The sequence below is a fragment of the Poecilia reticulata genome, linkage group LG17, assembly GCF_000633615.1.
Source record: "Poecilia reticulata strain Guanapo linkage group LG17, Guppy_female_1.0+MT, whole genome shotgun sequence".
Taxonomy (NCBI): Eukaryota; Metazoa; Chordata; class Actinopteri; order Cyprinodontiformes; family Poeciliidae; genus Poecilia; species Poecilia reticulata.
The window spans coordinates 17,391,104-17,410,884 of NC_024347.1; the positions used below are offsets into that span (position 1 = coordinate 17,391,104).

The window sequence follows — 19,781 nt, forward strand, 5'->3', positions numbered from 1 at the left end:
ATGGTAATTTCTGCTCATCTTTAGTGAAACGGATCCTATAAATGTTATCCTGTTCAGTTGAAAAGGTGAGTGGATTACTTTGGAGATGATGATTCATAATAAAAGCAATAAAGTAACAGCAGAGAAATCAACACACGTTTGTTGTTTTTAATTTATAAGAAATGCAAAATATCCTGAAATACATTTTAGAATATTGAAGGTGTAGGATCATTGAAAGTGTTTTTAGCTTTGGCAGTCTGTCTTCATGCACTGTGTTAAAAGAAAATACTTTCTACATAAAGACTTGCACATCTAAAGACTTTTTTTGTTTTGGCTGTTGTAAAAAAAAAATCTAAATCTAAGATTTCTTGTTTTCTTTCTTCATATTTCCCTTAAAGATGAGCAAATCACAACATTGATGTGATATATTAAGTCTGATTAAATTCACTTTGCCTGAAGAGTTTTAAAAAAATCTAAGTTCTTTGAGAGGAGGCTGAATTTTGAGGCTCGTTTTTGTATTTTCATTTATTTTTGTAATACTCGTTTCTACCACTAGAGGCGCTGAAGTACAGTAATAACACTAGGCAGTGAAACTGATGAATTCAAAGAATCGCCTCATATTCTGAATATCAAATAGACCTACAACTTTGGTTTTTACGTTCTCGCATCATCTGTCTTCTGCTTCAGCAACACATTTTTTCTGCCAACTTACAGATTAAATCGGAATATTTCTACGTTCAAGTACACACAAGTTAATTTTATGTTTACAATAGTAAACTTAAGTATGCAAGTACAGTGCTAGTGTACTAGGTATATTCTCATGGTTAATATTTTAGTTAACATCTATTGTATCTCACAAGTACCAATTTAGTTTAAGCATGCTTCAAGAACACTTATGAACTGACATATAGTATTTTTGGTATTTTACTTCATTGTTATAAGCATACTTTTAAGCATGATTAGCAAATTGATTGCAGCATACTATTATATACTGAATTACCTTTATACTTTTCTGTGAGTCAAGTATTTTATGCCACTATGCTACTAAGTAAAATAGCCCATAAACAGTAAACTTTAAGTACTTTGACTCATTTTCAGTGTAAAATAAGCATAGCACACTTGAATAAAATACTTTTTGCTAAGGGAATGCTTTGTTTTACTTAATGTGTCTCAAATCAAAGAATATTTTCTAGTGTTGAATATTTTATATTTTTATGTTGTCCTTGGGTTCTGTTTTAACGACTGAAATTTAATTTTCGCACTTCAGCATTTCAAAATTTAAGATTTTATTGCAGTTTTATAAAGAGAGTGTTGTTGATTATTTGTATCCAAATTTATCAGAAGGGTGGGTTGATTTAGTTTTTGAACGACGCTTAGTTTCCCGAGTCGTCCCCAAACGCAGCACCATCTTTTCCAGGTGAGATTGACACGCCCCTCTCTCATGGACCGCCGCTCACAGGTGAGAGAAAATAAACGTGTTTGAAAGACGTCCGACTCAGGAAAAAAAAAATCATTTTTGAAGACAATCCCCTCACACATTCCCACAGATTAATTATATATTTTTAAATTCACAGATCAAGGCGATCTTAGGACACAACGATTTTTATTTTTTATTTTTCACCTGAACGGAGGGATTTGAAACAGATTAGGAGGGTTAATGGTACGTTAACGATCAATTTTTTTAGTTGTTAAAATTGTTGCCCTTGGAGCTGATTTACCCTCATCATTGTCTGACAGGATCGATATGATCAACTGGATCTGGACTTGGAGTGCGAAGATGGAGGATCTGTCGCTGTGAGTAACTGTTTGTGTTGTGAAGTTAACTTTTCCAGATCCCTGGATCCATAAGGAAGCGTTTTTCTTTTATTTAACCTGATTGAGACCCGGAATTGACTGGTAACAGAATCTGGTACCCATCGGGTTCGGATACAAACAGGTGGAGTGAATAAAAAGATCCTCTTTTCAAATGTTTGCTTTATTTCAAAGCATTGCAGCCAGGGGCGGCTCTTGGATAACTAGCATCCTGGGTGGACAAGACCCCCCAAAGCACTTTTTTTGTTTTTGTTCTTTAATTTGTTCATCTTATTGCTGTTCTCTCAAGTTAGTATTATAAATAAAATTTCATAAATTGCATTTTATTTTTTTTTTGTTTTAAATCCACAGTGACTCATTTATAGACCTGATATCTACAAAAAATAACACTGCTTTATTATTTTCATTAAAACACATTTGCTTTTAATGAGCAAGTTTAAAAAATCTTTATAAATATTTTTGTTTTTTAATGAAGTATTTGGGTATTTTTTTATATATTAAGGAAAAATTGAGCAAGAAACTGATTCAGATGCCGTGGTGATCTGTTGTGGTTTAGAGACAGTTTAGCCAAAAGGCAAATCTCTCAATTTACCGGCTGATTTATGGTCATAACCCTGGGTTAAATAAAAGATGATGGAAGGATGGATGTATTTGTGGCCCAAAGTTAGTCTATTCTTCACAATTAGGTCCTTGTGGGGAAAACCTTTGGGCACCACTGCTATAGAGGAAGCTAATTTTCATAATTATCTATATATGAAGGCCATCTATAAAAAAGGGTAGAGTGCCTTCTCTGGGTCGTCCTGCCTCTAGTGGAGGAGTTTAAGTATCTGGAGATCTTTTTCACGAATGAGGGAAGAAGGGAGCGGGAGATCGACAGGCGGATTGGGGCAGCGTCTACTGTGAAGCTGGCGCTGTACAGGTCCGTCGTGGTGAAGAGAGAGCTGAGCCAAAAAGCGAAGCTCTCAATTTACCCGTCGATCTACGTTCCCACCCTCATCTATGGTCATGAGCTTTGGGTCATGACCGAAAGAACGAGATCACGGGTACAAGCGGCCAAAATGGGTTTCCTCCGCAGGGTGGCTGGGCTCTCCCTTAGAGATAGGGTGAGAAGCTCGGTCATCCGGGAGGGACTCAGAGTAGAGCCGCTGCTCCTCCACGTCGAGAGGAGCCAGTTGAGGTGGCTCGGGCATCTGGTAAGGATGCCTCCTGGACGCCTCCCTGGTGAGGTGTTCCGGGCACGTCACACCGGGAGGAGGCCTCGGGGAAGACCCAGGACACGCTGGAGGGATTATGTCTCTCGGCTGGCCTGGGAACGCCTTGGGATTCCCCCGGAGGAGCTGGAAGAAGTGGCTGGGGAGAGGGAAGTCTGGGCCTCCCTTCTGAAGCTGCTGCCCCCGCGACCCGACCCCGGATAAGCGGAAGAAAATGGATGGATGGATGGATGAAGGCCATATGTGTGGATCATAACAAAGATAGTTTGGTAAATTGAGAGATTTGGTTTCAAACTTGCACCCACATTACTATAGATAAACTCCCAGTTCATATTTTCCTCTGTCTAAAAGGGGCACTGTTGTGTAAAGTCAACTTTTTGAGCTTTACATCATGTTATATAGTGTTATTCCCTCATAAAAAAAACCATTTATGCCGATTTGATTCTTTCAATCATGTTTGAGAAATCCTTTAATCTCCCATGGCAACCATTCAGGTTTGACTAAAAGCTTGCTCTCACCAAGTGACGCCTATTTTCACTGCAGTCTCCAGTCGAGCTTTCGCCTCACAGAGCACCCATCCTCCTCAATGCCCCCCCACTCAGCTCCTCCAGACTAGCGGCAGCAGCAATTAGCAAACATCTGGTGGAACTGCATGTCTGCTGAGCTCATTATATAAACTACTTCTCAGTCTAATGTTCCTAAGAACGGTTGTAAACAGCATAATGGAGTATCACGATTGTGATGATGTGCTGAAGGCGGAGTGTCGGAAAGAGCAGGAGTTTCTTAAAGCGACAGAGACCCAGAACTCAAATTTCTTTTATTTTTGATATATTCCACATTTTTTATACCAACTGAAGGTAACAGTTACTTGATTGTCCAAATAGAAATACACAATACTGACCTTTTAAACAACACTCTGAGAGGAATAGGAATAATGATTAACTGGAATTTCTCATTAAGAACCTGAAGCCATTTTGACATCCTGCACTGTTTGCTTTTAAAAAATGAGGTAACTCAATTATTTCACCCAGGAAGTTAAATATAGCAATGTTTTACTGCCATCTGATCTTCAAGATTAGACATGAAACTCAGGTCTGGACTTGCCGTTTGAACATGAAAACATGATGATGATGGTGCTTTAAATCACGTGCTGCTTATTATAAACACACTGTGAGTGGGTTTCTCTGCTCTTCCTTTTGCTTCCAGCATAAAACGATGTTGTTCGGTGGGGTTTTCAGGAAATCATCCAAGACTGCACAACCATCAGCAAAAGCACAGGTAACATGTTCTGTATAATAACTTTACCTATGATTTAGCTTTGTGAGTTGTTGCATGAAATGCCTTGAAGTTTTCACATTTTGTCACAAATTTCAATGTGTTTTATTCAGATGTTTTTGTGTTTAAACTAGTGGTCATTGCTTGGTCTTTAATAATTACTAACGTTTCAATAAAAAACTAACAACATGTTCAATTCAGAAGATCATTTTTGCTGCAAACTTATTGAATTAATAGACATATAAGCTATATTTATTGTTTTCAAATCTGTTATTCTACCGTCAGATTGATGCAAAGTGCTATTATGTGTTTCTGGAACCCTGATCATTCATGTAACTTCTTTGGAGAAATACTTTAGAAACTTGGACGGTGGATCAAGGACGAGGACGTCTGTTTGCGGTGTTACATGTTTAGTATTGCGATGCTACTTTAAGCTTAAATAGCTTCGATGATATGCTAACTCCTTTTAGCACAACGTGAACAGAGCAATAGTCTTTTTCAGTCTCCCATCAGATCAGTTTTGAAGCAGAAATTGACCCTCAGTTAACTAAGAGAAGCGATTTTGTCACGCGTAACTGTTGTTTGGTGATGCCGCTTGTGCGTCAGGTTTATGGGCGTACCGAAAAACGCGACTACAAAGGTTCCGGTTTGGGTCTTTTGTACATTACAAATGCGAGTAATGGTGTTAAAATTGTTAACGTGTTCAAATCTATGAAAGTAATAAATTGAAACAAACGCATTAAAGTCAGAACCTTAAAGCATTAAAAAGTAGAAAAATAGCCAGCCTGAGAAACTTCTGTCCATCCTGAAACCTGTTGACAGAATTATGCTAGTAGAGAAACTCGAGAGCTAGCAACCTACAACTTTTCATCTTTTTCCAACACCCCTGATCTAGTTACTTACAGTAAGAGCTGAACACCAAGCTGATGAAAATTCAGTGATAATAATCTTTATATATATGTGAGACGAGGAACACAATTAAAATAGGTGTCATTTTGTCAGTTTTCTTGAAAAATCTTTTTTTTCTTCTGTTTAAATTGAGTTTTTATTCGATTCCACAATGTTGCAATGATATTTTTAAGCCTTGTTTTTCTGCCAGGAGACTTCAATTTCCTCACATCACCCCGAATTATCTGCCAGTAGTGACAGCTTAAAAGAGAATAAACCATCAAAGGTATTGCTTTGTGATATTTGTGTGCTGTTTATTTAGGTATTTTCATACACAGAAGCTGTAAGTTATAAACTTTTTCTCCATTTCAGGATAAATCAGGAATGTTTGGTGGAATACTGAGGCGGTTGCCCCGACCAGGACACACCCGCAGGCCGTCTCAGGTGAACAACTTTTACTTTTCATTAAAACAAACTGAAAATGATATCAACTACATCTCTGTGTGCAGTGAAATAATCCTGTGTTACCATGTTTTATCCAGGATCTCCTGGACTTTTCAGCTGATGATGAAAACCATTCTGAAAGCAACAACACGAAGGTGAGTCTCATTCTATCGATTTATGATTTTTTTCTCTGAATTCAGCATTTTAAATGACTGCAACACAAATTTTATGACTTAAATGCAGCCAAATGGGAACTAATCATTTCAGGAGAGGATTTTTGACCAGTTCACTTCAATAAACCATTTGTTTATGCTGAGGAGTTTAGGCTAACATTAGCATGTATTCACTCAGTTTTGATGTGACTTGTTGATAATTTGGCTTATAAAATTTTTTGTTGAGATTTGTGGCTGTTTTCCTCAGTGATCAGTCATTTCAGAAGAGTTTTGCCAGTTCTAATCTGATACTTTAACCTTAATTCCACATAAATTTTGAGAAGTAACCCAACATTTTACCAGTATTACATGGTCAGTACTGTGAACGTGTCTCACTGTAGCTGTTTCTATTGACCATGAAATGAAACAATAGAATTAAGAACATTTGCTTAATTAAAAAAAAAAATTATTTTGTTTTTGATAAAGTTTTTACATTAGGGTAAGGATGTTTTCCCACTGTATCAAAATTAGCGTATTTCACAAAACTGCAGTGACTCATTGATACTTTGGTTCACAAAGTATTTCCTCATCATTCCAATTTATCGTGTTCAGACAAAATTTAAAGAAAAACTGCTTTAGAAACTTGGCACTTTGCTTTGAACATCATCAGTTTTAATGAACGGTGTTTCAGCTGCTCTCTAAAAATCTCCCTGACACAGAAGGATCTACAGGAATGTTTCAGCGAACTGTGCAAAGTGTTAAACATAGCTATAAAGGGTGAAAAACGGTTAAATCATTAGGGAAAGTGTAGATAATTTAAAAATACCTTCATCAAGACCTACATTACTTGTACAATATAACATTCAGCATCACTGATTTCAGTTGTTCGCTGCTGTTTCCACTGCTGTCCCCGACCATCTGAGTGCTTTTAATCATTATATAGTCATTTTAATTCACCATTATTAAGGTATTTGCGCCAGGTGTCCAGATGTATGTTGTTATCCAGCTGTGAGCGGCGCCTCTGAGCTTTTTGTTTTGGAGAGCTCAAATGTGCCAGCATCAGCGATTTGGAAGAAGTGCTGAATCAGCACATCTCTGCCCGTCTAACCGACTGCTGCAACAGTCGGAAAAAAAAAAAATCCTCTGTTATTTTCACTGTAAAACATAGCAACCTACGCCAATGTTCTGGTTGCATTAACTCTTTTATGGTGTTTTTGTTCGAAGGAGGCAGCACTGAAGGTGAGAAAGTCTCTTAAATTCAACGGTACTTATTATGCATCTATTTTCTCTTCAATCCAGATGAATGTAAGTTGGTTAATTATTTTTAAAATGTTCCTTTAGGAAGATTTGTCTGTACAAAGCGAGCTCTCAAAAAGCAACGACAGTCTTTCCAAGACAAAAGTGAGAATTATTTCAAACTAAAATCAGATTAATTTAAATGCTCAGGATGTGTTAAAACTTTAAATTTCTGTCTTCAGGAGTCAAGCGGGTTTGGTGCCATCTTTAAAAACCCTTTTGGAGCAAGAGCGCCATCTCAGGTGGGAGCAGTAACTGTTGATGCATCCTGCTTAAATATTATTATTGATAATAAGTGATCAATATTTCTGCCCTCAGGAGGATCTAACAGCAGCCAGTGAGGTTTCTGAAAGCAGTGAGAATCTGTCTGAAAATCACACAAAGGTGAAGTTTTTACCTGATACATCCAGACTCAGCAGCATTGGTCTTTATCGACCTTAAAGTCGAGTTTCTCAGCATTGATTCAGTTTGTTGTTTTTCAGGAAAAAGGATTCTTTGGTGGCATGTTCAAGAAAAAAGTCGCAAGGTCTCGGGTAAGACATTAAATATGGGACGTGATACTTTTATTCCAACTTTAGAGCAGAGAAAACATTACCGACGCGTTTCAGTTACCAAAAAATGTCAAAACTCTGATTTAAATGTTAAACGAGTTACCAGTCAGGAAACCAGCAGAGTTAGTTTGTTGATCTAGTGACCATTTTTAATCTGGTTACGGTGAATGTGCTTCCAAAGCTGCTTTAACTCTGTCATCAGTTGTTCACTGATGCCGACTCGCAATCTGAAGCCTTTAAATAAATAGTTTTATTAAACAAAGTCACTTAAGTTTCCCCAGCTTGTTTTATGAGTTTTAACTTGTTTTTCTTGGTGCAGGATGATTTATCTGTGGATGAGGAACTATTGGCCAGCAATGATCATCTCTCAGAGAAACCTTCAAAGGTAAATGATAAAATTTAAGCCATTTTTCTTAAAATTAAAGGCTTCTATACACTGGATGAGATTTTTACAATTTTTCCAACAAACGTGGGAAAATGTTTGAATTTTCTGAAGTTTCATGACCAAAATAAATTTGACACAAAAAGTAGCCGTATTTAACATCTAAATCTTGTCCATATTTTCCAATTTTATGCATAAATTTTGAAACTAAGTTGATTAAAGTTTGTTCAAATGTCAGAAAACTGTAAAAAAGTCCCTTTATCTCACAAATTGAAGGCTAACTTCACTACAGATTTGTTTAATGATCTGCAGAACATAACGATTCCCATTTAGGTCAATGTTTTGTACTTGAATGAAAAAAAAACAAGAAATCTGGGTTTGGAAAATTGGGCAACTTATAAAATTGATTATTTTTAAAAACTTTAGTAATAAATGTCATTTAATAGTCTGTAAACTCATCATCACTATATTTTCTGCCAGGGTGGAGTAGCGGCGAAGATCCTGAAGAATCCCTTCACCTCGTTGGCTCAGGTAATTTTTCCACATGAAGAACTCAAATTTCATATAAATTAAACTTCTTGTGATCATTTCTTATCGGTAGCATAACTTTGGATTTTATTTTAGAAAAAGGAAAAATCAGAAAACGTTGGAGATCCAGATGAAATCAGCTCTACTGCACCGAAACCTAAAACTGAAAAAGTAAGACTGTTAAATTGTTTTTTTTTTTGTCTTAATTTGAACTTTTTTTTACAACATTTTAATAATTCTGAGGAATAAATCCCTGATTTTTTTTCCAGAGTGGTTTCAGTGCGGTGATGAAGAGCACCTTCTACAGCGAGAAACAGGTGACGCAGCATGTTTGATCCTTTTTCACAGAGGTCTTACCCCTTTTTCATTAAAACAGTTATAGTTTTAATAAAACTATAACTGTTTTAAACTCCTCTGCTTTGCTCAGACTGCAGCTGTCAGAGTAACATTTGTGCATCATTTTTAATGTTTCCCTCCTTAGAGCTCAGTAGTTGAAGCCATGAACAAACTGAATCCGTTCCGCTGCTGATGATGATGATGATCGATGCTTATCCTGAAAGTTTTGCATCCTAAAGCTTTTTGCTACATATATCACCATAACCTGTTTTCTCTTTTATTACTTGAATGTAAACATGAAGAAGGGAAGCCCACTTTATGTAGGACGAGATGCTGTCGTTCCTATGATGGTGCTGCTCATGATGCTTTGTGTATTTTCTATGACAGAGTATTATGACCATTTTAATAAAAAAAATTATAAAATTAGTAGCATAAAGTGAAAAAATTATGAGAATAAGTCATATTATGAGAACAACTTCGTACCAGAATAAAGCCATAATGTTGCAAGAGAAAACTGTAAAATTGCGAGAGAAAACATAAATGAAGTTTTGAAATAAAGTCGTAATGTTACGAAAAGTCGCACAAGCATAAAGTTGTAATGTGAAGAAAAGTAAAATGAGAATAAATTCACATTTTGAGGATAAAATCGTAATAAAATAAAAACTTTATCCTTTATTACTTTGACTCAAACTGTTGTGACTTGATGCTCCGTTCTAATTTTACTGAAATCTGCTGGGTTTCTTTTTTAATGTAGTCATTCGTGCTGCTAATTAAATTCAGACACACTCAGACTTCTGTGTGGCTCCGAAGCTCCCAGCAGGAGAAGAACGTTGACGTCAAACAGCCGCTCTCTGATTACGGCAGTAATAACGGATGAAGCCGTTTATGGATCCGCGGCTCCTCTTCCTGTTCCTGTGAGGTGGAAGCTTCCAAGCTTCAGCCTCACAGAGCAGCCAACACTCAGTTCCTACAGACTAGCCAACAGCAATTAGCAAACATCTAATGGAACTGCACACCTGCCGAGCTCGTTATAGGAGCTACTTCTCAGTGCAACGCTGGTAGAAACGTTGCTAAAGGGTTAATAGAGGAGCCGTGTTGTGATGACGTCCTGAAGGCGGAGTCTCAGAGAGAAAATGAGTTTTTAAAGAGACAGAGGCCCAATTTCAAGGCATTAAAATACAAAGTCATAGATGTAGCATTTCTATAACAACTGAAAGTAAAATGGTTACTTTGTTGTGCTATAAAATGGCAAAATGTTCCTGCAAAATACAAAATACTGCCTCTTTAAAAAGCACTATCTTATCTACTTACTGTCTACATTCAATAGTAAATGCATAGAAAAAGACTTCATGCCACAACTTTTCAAATAGGAAATATAACGTTTGATTTTATGTTCACTGTAGATCAGTAGAAAGTCAGCGATCATTTTCTCTGCAGCTGAGAGAAATTAAATGTTTCTTCCCATTAAAAACAATAAAAAAATGTCAAATTAAACAATAAATCATCATCTTAAATAGAAGCTCTGACAGCATTTCTATGAAAAAAACAAACAACAGATGTCTTTTTGTCCTCTGCTCAGAAGGACACAGAGGACGCGGAGACTTCTGCGGAGACCGGGAAGCAGTCGGAAAACAAGGCGGATCTGGTGAGCCTATTTTTTGCTTCGGTCACAACTAATCGATGACCACAAACAGGCGTGTGGAGCCGATCAACTTCTTACAAAAATACCCTCCAAACCGAAGCTCCTCCTCCTCCACACTTCCTGCTACGTCACTCTTATTTCACTCCTGACGGCTATTAAATCTTCACCCCCTGCTCTGGGACACGGAGCCATTCACTTTGTGTTTTTGTCCTTGGCAGGTCAAGAGTAATTTGATCCAGACAGAAAGGAAGGAAAAGGGTGAAACTCCTCCAGTCCTGCGCAGACCAAGAGCAGAGGTTTGCTGGCAGCCGTAAATATTTACATGTGGTTCTTATGAAAAACTTTCTCACTTCTGTTTTAAATCTGTGCTTGGACTCAGGCAATGAGGACGACATCCATGCATGAGATGGAAAAACCAAAACCAGAGGAGAAGGTGCCTTTTGTTTTCCATCTAAACTTTTGTGCATTCCTCTTTTTTTAATGATGTAACAGTTTCATTTTTCTCTGCAGAAGGAAAAACTCCCTCGAGAGAAGAAGGGAAAATCTTTGGACCCTCCCGTCGTCCCACCCAGACCGTCAGACGAGGTGATAAATCTGCTCTTACTTTAGTTATATTTTTATTTTGTATGTGCCATCTGTTGAAACTGTAACTTATCTTGGTTTAAGAAAGCTGCTGTGGTTACATTTCAGGAAATGAGCAAAACTGTCAGACATGGCAAGAAAGACAAGCAAGAGGTTTGTACAGAACGTAAAAATGTCTGATTATTTCTCTCTTTGGTTTAAGGGAAGCTTCATTCTGACTAGAGAAAATAAAACCAAGCTGCTTTTTACATTTATCTAACATTTTTTAGACATTTAAGCTAATAAAAAAGCCTGTTTCTAAACTTTACAATGAGGCTCCCCTTAAAGATGCATAATTAATAGTTCATAGATGTGTTATTAAATCATCTCTGAACACTTTATAAAGCAATAACTGTTTATTATACACTAATTAAGGCTGGGGAAGAGACAAAATCTGTCAAATACTGAGCCAAATCTGTTCATTATATATTTTATCTAGTTATCTAAACATTCAGACCACTTTGTAAGCACAATAAGCATTTGTAAACATATATAGTCTCCTTCTCATCCTTAACTAATGCATAATAAACAGTTATTAATAATTTATAAAGTGCTTATGATACATGAATAAACACTGTTTTCATCTGTATTATTTTGGGGCTTCCTTGTTGACTTAAAGATGGCTAACTTGTAGCTATAGATGGCTGGTTAATAACAGAAACTTTGCTCTACGACAATATTCTACATTTCCAGTGAAGTGATTCTGCCCTGTAATCTTTGGATGCCTTCCAGCTCAAACACACCTGCAGCAAAAAGCTAAATTATCTCCTCTGATTATTAACTATTTACTCAGGCTGCAAGAGAGAACAAGATTTTCAGCAGATAATAGGAAGGCTGAACACAATGTAGCAGAGTAGCTCATTTTCTCCAAATGAGCTTTTAACCACATGAAATAGGATGGATAAGGAAATGTGTGGAGCTTTTTGGCAGATGCACAAACTCCATGTTTGATTAGCCACACTAATAATTCTGTTCAATATGAGAAGCTAAAGACCATTTAAAGTGATAATGCCAAATTATTATATTTTTTTTTAAATCTTCAAAGTCATGTTTTACAGTGATTGCTGTATTTCATACCTGCAGCTTGTTACACCTGCTTCTTAAATAGATTGTTAATCAACATTTTATGGCAGAAAGGTTAGAAAAAATACTTTAATATCTTCTAAATTAATGTAGTACTTGGGGAAAAATTGTAGTTGGCTACTGTTGGTGTAGGGAGGTGAAAACTTTAGAGAGAGCACAAATCTGATACAAAACTGACCAGGTGCATCTAATTGTTTGGTTTTTATGTGCGGAAACGTCACTAACAAGGCTGTATTTCAGGAAGAGATGTAGTTTTTTTCAAATGTAAAAATTGTTTCCAGATTATTTTTTTATTATTAACTACATTTCTTATTTTATTTTATAAATTTACATCAGAGCCAATCAGGAGATGGAGCCAACGGAGAAGAATCAAATGGGACCAAAGACAAACCAGTGAGTGAATCGTTGGTTCTGGTTTCAACTTTGTTGCCCAAACAAACAAATTAATCCAAGACTTTTACAAACTGTATAAAATCTATTTTTCTTCTGCAGTGCTCCTGCTGTCAGTGCATGAAATTAACTCTTGTATGTCGAGTATTTGCTGTTGCCATTTGGTTATGATCTGGCTTTTCCAGTTCCTGGTTTTTTATCGCCTGCGTCATGCCAAACCCATGGAAAGTACATGTGACCCCCTCAGGCTGTTGTCAGAGGGAGTTTCTGCAAGCTCTTTATTACACTGCAAAAACAAAATCTGACCAAGGATTACTGTCTGGCTTCTAGTGCTAATGTCTTAGGGCACTTGGGATAAGAAAAAACTAGCTTGCAAGTAGCATTTCGTCAAAAAATAGGGGCTTGTTTTGAGTAAATAATTCCTTATATTGAAAAAAGACGCTTGTTTGCTAGTTCCACTAGCAGATTTATTCACTTACAAGACATTTTCCCATAAGTGAAATAATCTGCCAATGTAACTAATGTTTTCACATCAATATTAAGGAATTACTGACTTAATGAAGCTCTTATATTTTGCTGAAAAGTTACTTACGAGTTAGTTTTGTTTTATTTCAAATGTACTAAGATGTTTTCAGTATAAACAAGACTAAATACTTGGTAAGGGGAGATTTTTCTGTTCGTATTCAGTTGGTTGTGTTAAAACTGGGCTCTTTGTTTTTGATTTGTCAAGCATGAACATGTGAGTTTCCAGCTGATTTTTAAAGGATATAATATGCATTTTAAAACCGGGAAATCTGAGTCAGAAGCAGAAAGTAGGACAAGACATTTGAGTGAATAAACAGGCGCATACCTGCATGTGGAAGTTTCCTAATGAATTTATAGTCCAAGCTAAAAAACTGGAACATGTTCAAGTCAGATACCAATCGTTCATTCAAGTATAAATGGCATCAGTTTCAGTGAAATGTAGTTTTTCAAGTTTCTTGTGTGACTTGGCCACCATGTAATGACTGTGCATGTTTCTTTTTTTTAGGCCAAGGTAAAAAAACAGAAGGATAATCATGGACTCATGCCACAAATTGGATTCAAGGTAAAATAAATTCAACACTTGGGTTAGAAAAGCTTCTAATTTTGGGTGTAAAATGTAAAATCTGCCATGTCTGCCTGTCTATTTGCTGTCTGCATAGATTCAAGCTAATTTGTGGCAGTTTAACCCCTTCATAATGATACCTATGTAGCTTTAGATATTGTATTACTGAAGGATGTTTATCTAACCAACAAGTTAAAGTCTATATTACATTTATAGTCTACTAAAGTGGTAGTATATTTCCAATAAATGAGTCTGATGAAACATAATTTACTTCCCTTTCAGGTTTCTTTTATTTTTCATATCTTAATTACAGGCTCTGTTATTTGGTAGAATCCCAAAGCCTTAGAAATGGGTTTGGAATCAGACTGATTGACCAATTATTGCCGTAACTAACCAGACATATTTTCCTACTACTGCAAAACTGTTGCATTAGTTTGGGGCTGCCAAGGTTTGACAAGCCTTTGTCTGTGAGATTCTTATTTAGAAAATAGAAAGTAATTAGTTCTTAAATTTAGTAATAAAGCTAAAAACTCTGTGCTATGAAAGAATCTTCTGACATGTTTAAAGTTTGTATGGCAGGATTTTAGTTATTTTTATAGAAATAATCAAAGGGAGAGAAGGGAGGCACTGTTAGCTTAGCGCCTCTATCTAACTGTCGCTAGTTTTAGCATCTAGCGTCTGCTCTGAAATGTCTTGAACTAAAGCAGTGGCATCCAGCTTATTTTTATCAGTCATTTAATCATGTCTACCTTACAGTGTAATATACTTTGACTAACTAATCTAAAACTGCATATTTAAATACAGTTTGAGATGATTTTCTTTGGCATTTGAACCATCTTTATCTCATAAGCATAAACTAGCATGCTAGTCTTGTTCTCATGAACTCCGTATTTTGTATTGCCTCATGTTTTGTAATGTTAATGCTTATTTTAGGCTGAGTCTGATGAAGGTATGAAAGATGAAGAGTCTTTACCCAAAGAGGAAGATAAAGATGAGGACAAAGAGAAACCAGAAAAGGTTTGATATATTTGTTTATTTTTTATATAGATTAAATGTTAACTCAGCTGGCAGCTGCAAGTAGGACATTTCTGTATTTAATCTAAAGGAAATATGAGTTATTAGGTTTTTTTTTTGTTTGTTTGCTTTTAGTCCAAAGTGAAAACGCTAAAGAAACGCAATCCCTTTATGCCCCGGGTCAAGGTGAGACTCAAAAATCTGACTTGTTCAAACTTGTTTCTTCGCATGTCTTCACATCTCATATGCTAGAAAAAAATCTGACTGATGCTTTTAATCAGTTCATATTTCTTTTGTATTTGTTTTTGTAATTCAAAGACTAGAAAATGGGTTCCTTTCAGTTCTTCTTTTCCTGATGCATGACTTTATGACACAGCATTTTAACTGTTGAAAATGTTATGTATCCAGCTAAATAATATCTAATAATTTTCTGTAAAAGCCAGCAGCTAAATCCCTTTTTCTACTTGCAACGTTTTATTTTTTGTCAGGCTGCATCTGATGATGAAGGGCTCAAAGATGAAAGAGCACAGTTATGATATCAAATTAAATACTGTGCAAAATATAACTAAAAAAGTACTTTGTAGGATGCCAAGGAAATGCAAAAGAAGTATAAAGCACATGTATAAAAGAAACAGATGTTAAAATAAAAATATGAAATGTATCAAACAGTTCATTAGTTGGATAATTTGTTCAAAATTGGCTGTAAAGCAATTGATTTTCAATGCTGATTTAAAGGAAGCAAAGGTTTCTGCACATCTCAGGTTTTCAAGGAGTTTGTTCAAGAGCTGAAAAGTAAATGACGTCAAACATCAGACATTATAAATCCTGTTTTTGATTTTTTAATTGTCAGGGTGCGTCTGACGATGAAGGGCTGAAGGATGAAGATGAGTCATCGTCTAAAGAGGAAATTAAAGATGATGACAAGGAAAAACCAGAAAAGGTCTGTTTTGTTTCTTGACCTTTTTTTGCTGATTTACATCTGAAAATCTAGTGTTTCTGTATTTCAATTAAAAATAAAATTAACTTTTTTCTTCTTCTAACCCAAATTCAAGAAGCCAAAACACAATCCTTTCACGTGACTAATTTGGTCTCAGAAATTATTTTCTTCCTGTTCAGTTTTTAGTAAACATTTTCCTGTAAAATGTTTATTTTATTTTTTTTTTTACAAATTCTAGTCTAAACCTAGGCAAGAAAAGAAGCAGCAACTGTTTTAAAATTGTATTTTTATCAATTAATGTTACAAACACCTTATATGAATCTGTTATGGCCAGCAGCTAAATGTTTTATTTTTGTGGCTAATTTTCTTTTCTCTTTTTTTGTCAGGCTGCATCTGACGATGAGGGACTAAAAGACGAAGAACAGTCTTCAATTAAAGAAGATGGGGACAAGGAGAACAAGGTTAGGTTTAAAATGTTAATTTAGTCATAAAAGCTGCAAAAGGAACTTTGTGTTTTAATTTTATAGACATTGACTGATCCTGTTTGTATTTGTTTTTAGCCCAAAGTCAAAAAACCAAAGAAGCCCAACCCTTTCATGCCTCGGATGAAGGTAAGAGGAAAAACATGGGAGTTTTATAAACCCTCTTTGTGCCCATATCCAAAAGTTTTAAACATTTCTGATTAAAAATGATCCACTTTAGTTTGTATTATTATTACTGGAAGGTGTATGTTAAAAAGGCCTTTATGCACAACTCTAGGTAACCGTACTTAGCAAGCTTGAGTCATCATCATGGCTTCCTTTCAGTTACTTTGACTATTCCGTGCCTTTATTTGGTTGAAAATAGAAGCAGGACACAACATTGCAACATGCAGATTTCAGTGCGGCTTTCGTTTCGTTTAGCAGTGCATCTCGATGTCTGAATTCTCTGATAAAAATGTTAGATAATCCATTTGCACCAATGCATCTGTAGGACGTAGTTCTGAAGAAACTGGGTGATGCATTTGGTTTAAAACTCCAGACAACAATCATGCTTCAGTTTCAGCTGTATCTATAATTCAGACTCAAGAAAAAGTTCACCGAAGTTGAAGATTAAAACCAAAGAAAAAAGTAACACACTTTATAATAACTAGCATTTGTTTATGGAAAATGTGTTTTAGGTGTCCAGTAGTTGGTGTGACATGTTTTGATGAGTTTTCATGTCATCTTTCCAGTTGATTGTCTGGTTTAAGGTTTATTTCCAGTGGCTTGAATTTTATAAATCCAGTACTTTTCTGCCATGTAGTTTACATATTTATGAAGGTTTATATTGGTTTTTCTGTAAAGTTTGAAGTAGTTTACATGTGCAGTTTGTGCTTTTAAAATTTCCATTACTTTTCTCGCATCAGGTTTCAGTTCTTTGCATGGTCCAGGTCTCCCTCGGTTATGTGTAATTTGCACAATTAATAATTTCTATTCATAGTAATAGTTTTCTATTGAGGTTTAGAGATTTTTCTGGATTTTTGCATGTATGTTCATGACTGTAATTCTTTGTAATATCACAGGCGACACGCTGTAAAATTGAGTAAAAACAAAAACAAATAAGTACCAACAAAGTGCAACCTGTTTGGTTCTTAAAATATTCTGAACTGTTTCTGTAAAACAAGAACTACTGCCGATTGAAACCAAAAATATCGATGAGAATATTGATGCTTCAGGTTGTTGATGAGACACCTGAAGTATGTTCATGCAATCATAAATGCGATGGTTATGATTGTATAAAAACTTTGATAGTTGCTGCATTGTTTGAACTAGTTTTAATTTAGTCGTTGATTTAAACTCTTTCTTCGTCAGGTTGTTAGGTGAGGTTAGTCCAGCACGTCGTGGACGATTCACTGCAACCTGCCTGCACCGTCTGAAAACCATTAAATCTGAACTTAAATCTAAACTTTGTACTTCAGGGTCAGCATTGGGACAAACATGATTTTCTGATTGTTTTGTTTGTTTTCAGGCCAAAGTCATTCAGAAGAACAGACCAGATGGAGCTGCAGCAGAGGTGGAAAATATTTTCTTTATAAATTAAACAGTTTTTTAGTGTATCTTTGTTTATCCCTTTTCCTCTCTGTTGCATGAAACCTACATGTGTTTATTGCATGATATGTTTCTTTTCAGTCTTCCTCATTGTGTTTCAGTCACTTGACTCCCACCCTCCTCCACCCTGAAAACAACCTCCTGTTCTCCTATCACACACTTTGCCTCCAGAGTAAACACTCAGTTCCCAACAGAGACTATTGTTGTCAATGTGTTTTTCTTTTTTTTTGTTCCTCTCTGCCACTGCTGACATGAAACCAACCCCCACACCATCATACGTGTTTGTGCGTGCCCATGAACATGGGAAGATGAGAAGATTAGGCTCAAATGTGCCCAGACTTGTTTCTTCACTTCTTGTTTTCAGCGGCTTCATGGAAGCTTTTGGTCCTTTTTTTACTTCTGCAAAATGGCATAAAGCAGACTGCAGAGTTTAAATTGTTGTAACTCAAACTTCCTCCCTTTTCTCTGAGCAGAAATGGTGAAACCAAGAAACCATAACTCCTCACATGCTGGTTTTTAAATTTACACCTGCCTACCTAACACAGACCTGTCACCGTTCTTCTGAGCAGAATTGTTTGTAAAGTTACGCTTATTCCCGTGTTTTAATTTGCTTTTGTCTTCTCAGAATGAAGAACCCCAAAGGTCTTTGTTTGACCAGCTGGAGGATTTACGTATGGAGCCCTCAAGACCAGATGAAGGCCAGGTTGGTTCTAAATGTGTTGACGACTCAGGGTCTGTTGGCCCCTTTTCCAGTTTTGTCCCAACAATACATCATTTTAATATCTGTAAACATATATTGATTTATATCTCTTTGCAGTCAACTGTTTAAAGAATTATGACGACAGAAGTTTCAAGAGATTCTGAAATCTGTTATGTTGGTGTAATTTTTTACTTTACTGAATATTTTGTGGTTGCAAAGAGGAACTGTGGTTGGAACTGTTGCCTTGAAGCAAGAAGGACTGAATCCCACCTGGGCTCTTTCTGCGTAGTGTGTTTATGTTCCCTCCATGTGTGTGTGGTCTCTCTGGGTTCGTTCGAACTCTGAATCAAAACCTTGGTCTGGGTTTGGTTGAAGTGAACTCTGGTGCGTTTCGAATGCATATCTGAACACCAAGCGGACAGGAGACCGCTCCAAAGGCAGGAATCGTACTACAGCGCAGGGCATTCTGGGTAAATACAACCCAAACAAACATGAGTCTAGCCAATTAAAGAAGAATTTTACAACCTCTAAAATCTGACACTACTCCATTTGTGTTTGCATTTTGTGAATATGAAAGATGAGCTCAGTGTCTTCAAAGATACTCATGTCATTTCCTTCAGTGGTTATTGGTGCAGCGCCCCCACAGGTGAGGAGGTGAACAGGTTTTTCAATTAGTTTGGTTCGTTTGACAGTGCAGTGTGAAAGTGAACTGCAGCAGCTGAAAATGTAAGAAATGTTGCAAATTTGATCCTCAATCAAACCAAGTACTGGACGATCAGGTGTGAAAACATCCTTAGGTTAACTGATCACTTTTAGGTGTGAGTATTTATGTGCTGGCTACCTGCCCAATAACTGCTGGAAGTGGGCACAAGTTCACCTTCTTCCATTAAATTCACACCACATGATTTCTACCAGTATGCCATCAGCGGTGTTTCCCTTTACATCGGAGCCACATTAAAAACATACAAAACTCTAGATGCTAACCAGTTTATTTCTTACATGGTGGGCTACTTGATGGTCAGAAGATTTCTCCATGGTTACTAATAATTAGTCGTACCTTCTCCAAAATGTAATATTTGATTTCAAATTACTAATCTTACTTATAAAGTATGTGAACCTTAATCTTCCTACCTTGTATAGAGTATTTGGTGCAAATCTGCAAATGCATAGAGGGCTACCAGTTCTTATGGTTGACGGTTGCCATCCATCGCCACCGTCATTAAAAGTTGTCTAATAAAATGACTAGTTTGGTGTGCCCTCTCCTTGGGCTGCCACCTTATCGTGGTGGAGGGTTTGAGTGTCCCAATGATCCTAGGAGCTATGCTGTCTGGGGCTTTATGCCCCTGGTAGGGTCACCCAAGGCAGACAGGTCCTAGGTGAGGAA

The 19,781-nt window shown here is 36.5% G+C and overlaps 1 protein-coding gene across 7 annotated transcripts in view; it reads left to right on the forward strand.

Moving 5' to 3' along the window:
* Positions 1 to 1,473: 1,473 nt before the first annotated feature.
* apol1 (apolipoprotein L, 1) overlaps positions 1,474 to 19,781 on the forward strand; it is a 22,741-nt gene continuing 4,433 nt past the window's right edge. The window contains exons 1-29 of one of the 7 annotated variants that reach the window (XM_017309820.1): positions 1,474 to 1,639; positions 1,717 to 1,773; positions 4,209 to 4,280; positions 5,377 to 5,451; positions 5,538 to 5,609; positions 5,708 to 5,764; positions 6,986 to 7,000; positions 7,103 to 7,162; positions 7,240 to 7,299; positions 7,376 to 7,441; positions 7,540 to 7,590; positions 7,928 to 7,993; positions 8,471 to 8,521; positions 8,615 to 8,689; positions 8,788 to 8,835; positions 10,434 to 10,499; positions 10,715 to 10,792; positions 10,876 to 10,929; positions 11,007 to 11,081; positions 11,187 to 11,231; positions 12,537 to 12,593; positions 13,621 to 13,677; positions 14,611 to 14,694; positions 14,827 to 14,877; positions 15,542 to 15,631; positions 16,015 to 16,089; positions 16,189 to 16,239; positions 17,618 to 17,662; positions 18,323 to 18,400. In XM_017309820.1, the coding sequence (XP_017165309.1) occupies positions 1,637 to 1,639; positions 1,717 to 1,773; positions 4,209 to 4,280; positions 5,377 to 5,451; positions 5,538 to 5,609; positions 5,708 to 5,764; positions 6,986 to 7,000; positions 7,103 to 7,162; positions 7,240 to 7,299; positions 7,376 to 7,441; positions 7,540 to 7,590; positions 7,928 to 7,993; positions 8,471 to 8,521; positions 8,615 to 8,689; positions 8,788 to 8,835; positions 10,434 to 10,499; positions 10,715 to 10,792; positions 10,876 to 10,929; positions 11,007 to 11,081; positions 11,187 to 11,231; positions 12,537 to 12,593; positions 13,621 to 13,677; positions 14,611 to 14,694; positions 14,827 to 14,877; positions 15,542 to 15,631; positions 16,015 to 16,089; positions 16,189 to 16,239; positions 17,618 to 17,662; positions 18,323 to 18,400 (1,734 nt within the window). In that variant the 5' untranslated portion in view covers positions 1,474 to 1,636. Of the gene's footprint in view, positions 1,640 to 1,716; positions 1,774 to 4,208; positions 4,281 to 5,359; positions 5,452 to 5,537; positions 5,610 to 5,707; positions 5,765 to 6,985; positions 7,001 to 7,102; positions 7,163 to 7,239; positions 7,300 to 7,375; positions 7,442 to 7,539; positions 7,591 to 7,927; positions 7,994 to 8,470; positions 8,522 to 8,614; positions 8,690 to 8,787; positions 8,836 to 10,433; positions 10,500 to 10,714; positions 10,793 to 10,875; positions 10,930 to 11,006; positions 11,082 to 11,186; positions 11,232 to 12,536; positions 12,594 to 13,620; positions 13,678 to 14,610; positions 14,695 to 14,826; positions 14,878 to 15,541; positions 15,632 to 16,014; positions 16,090 to 16,188; positions 16,240 to 17,617; positions 17,663 to 18,322; positions 18,401 to 19,781 lie in introns of those variants that run through there. The other 6 variants (XM_017309826.1, XM_017309821.1, XM_017309824.1 and 3 more) reach the window with 6 other exon arrangements.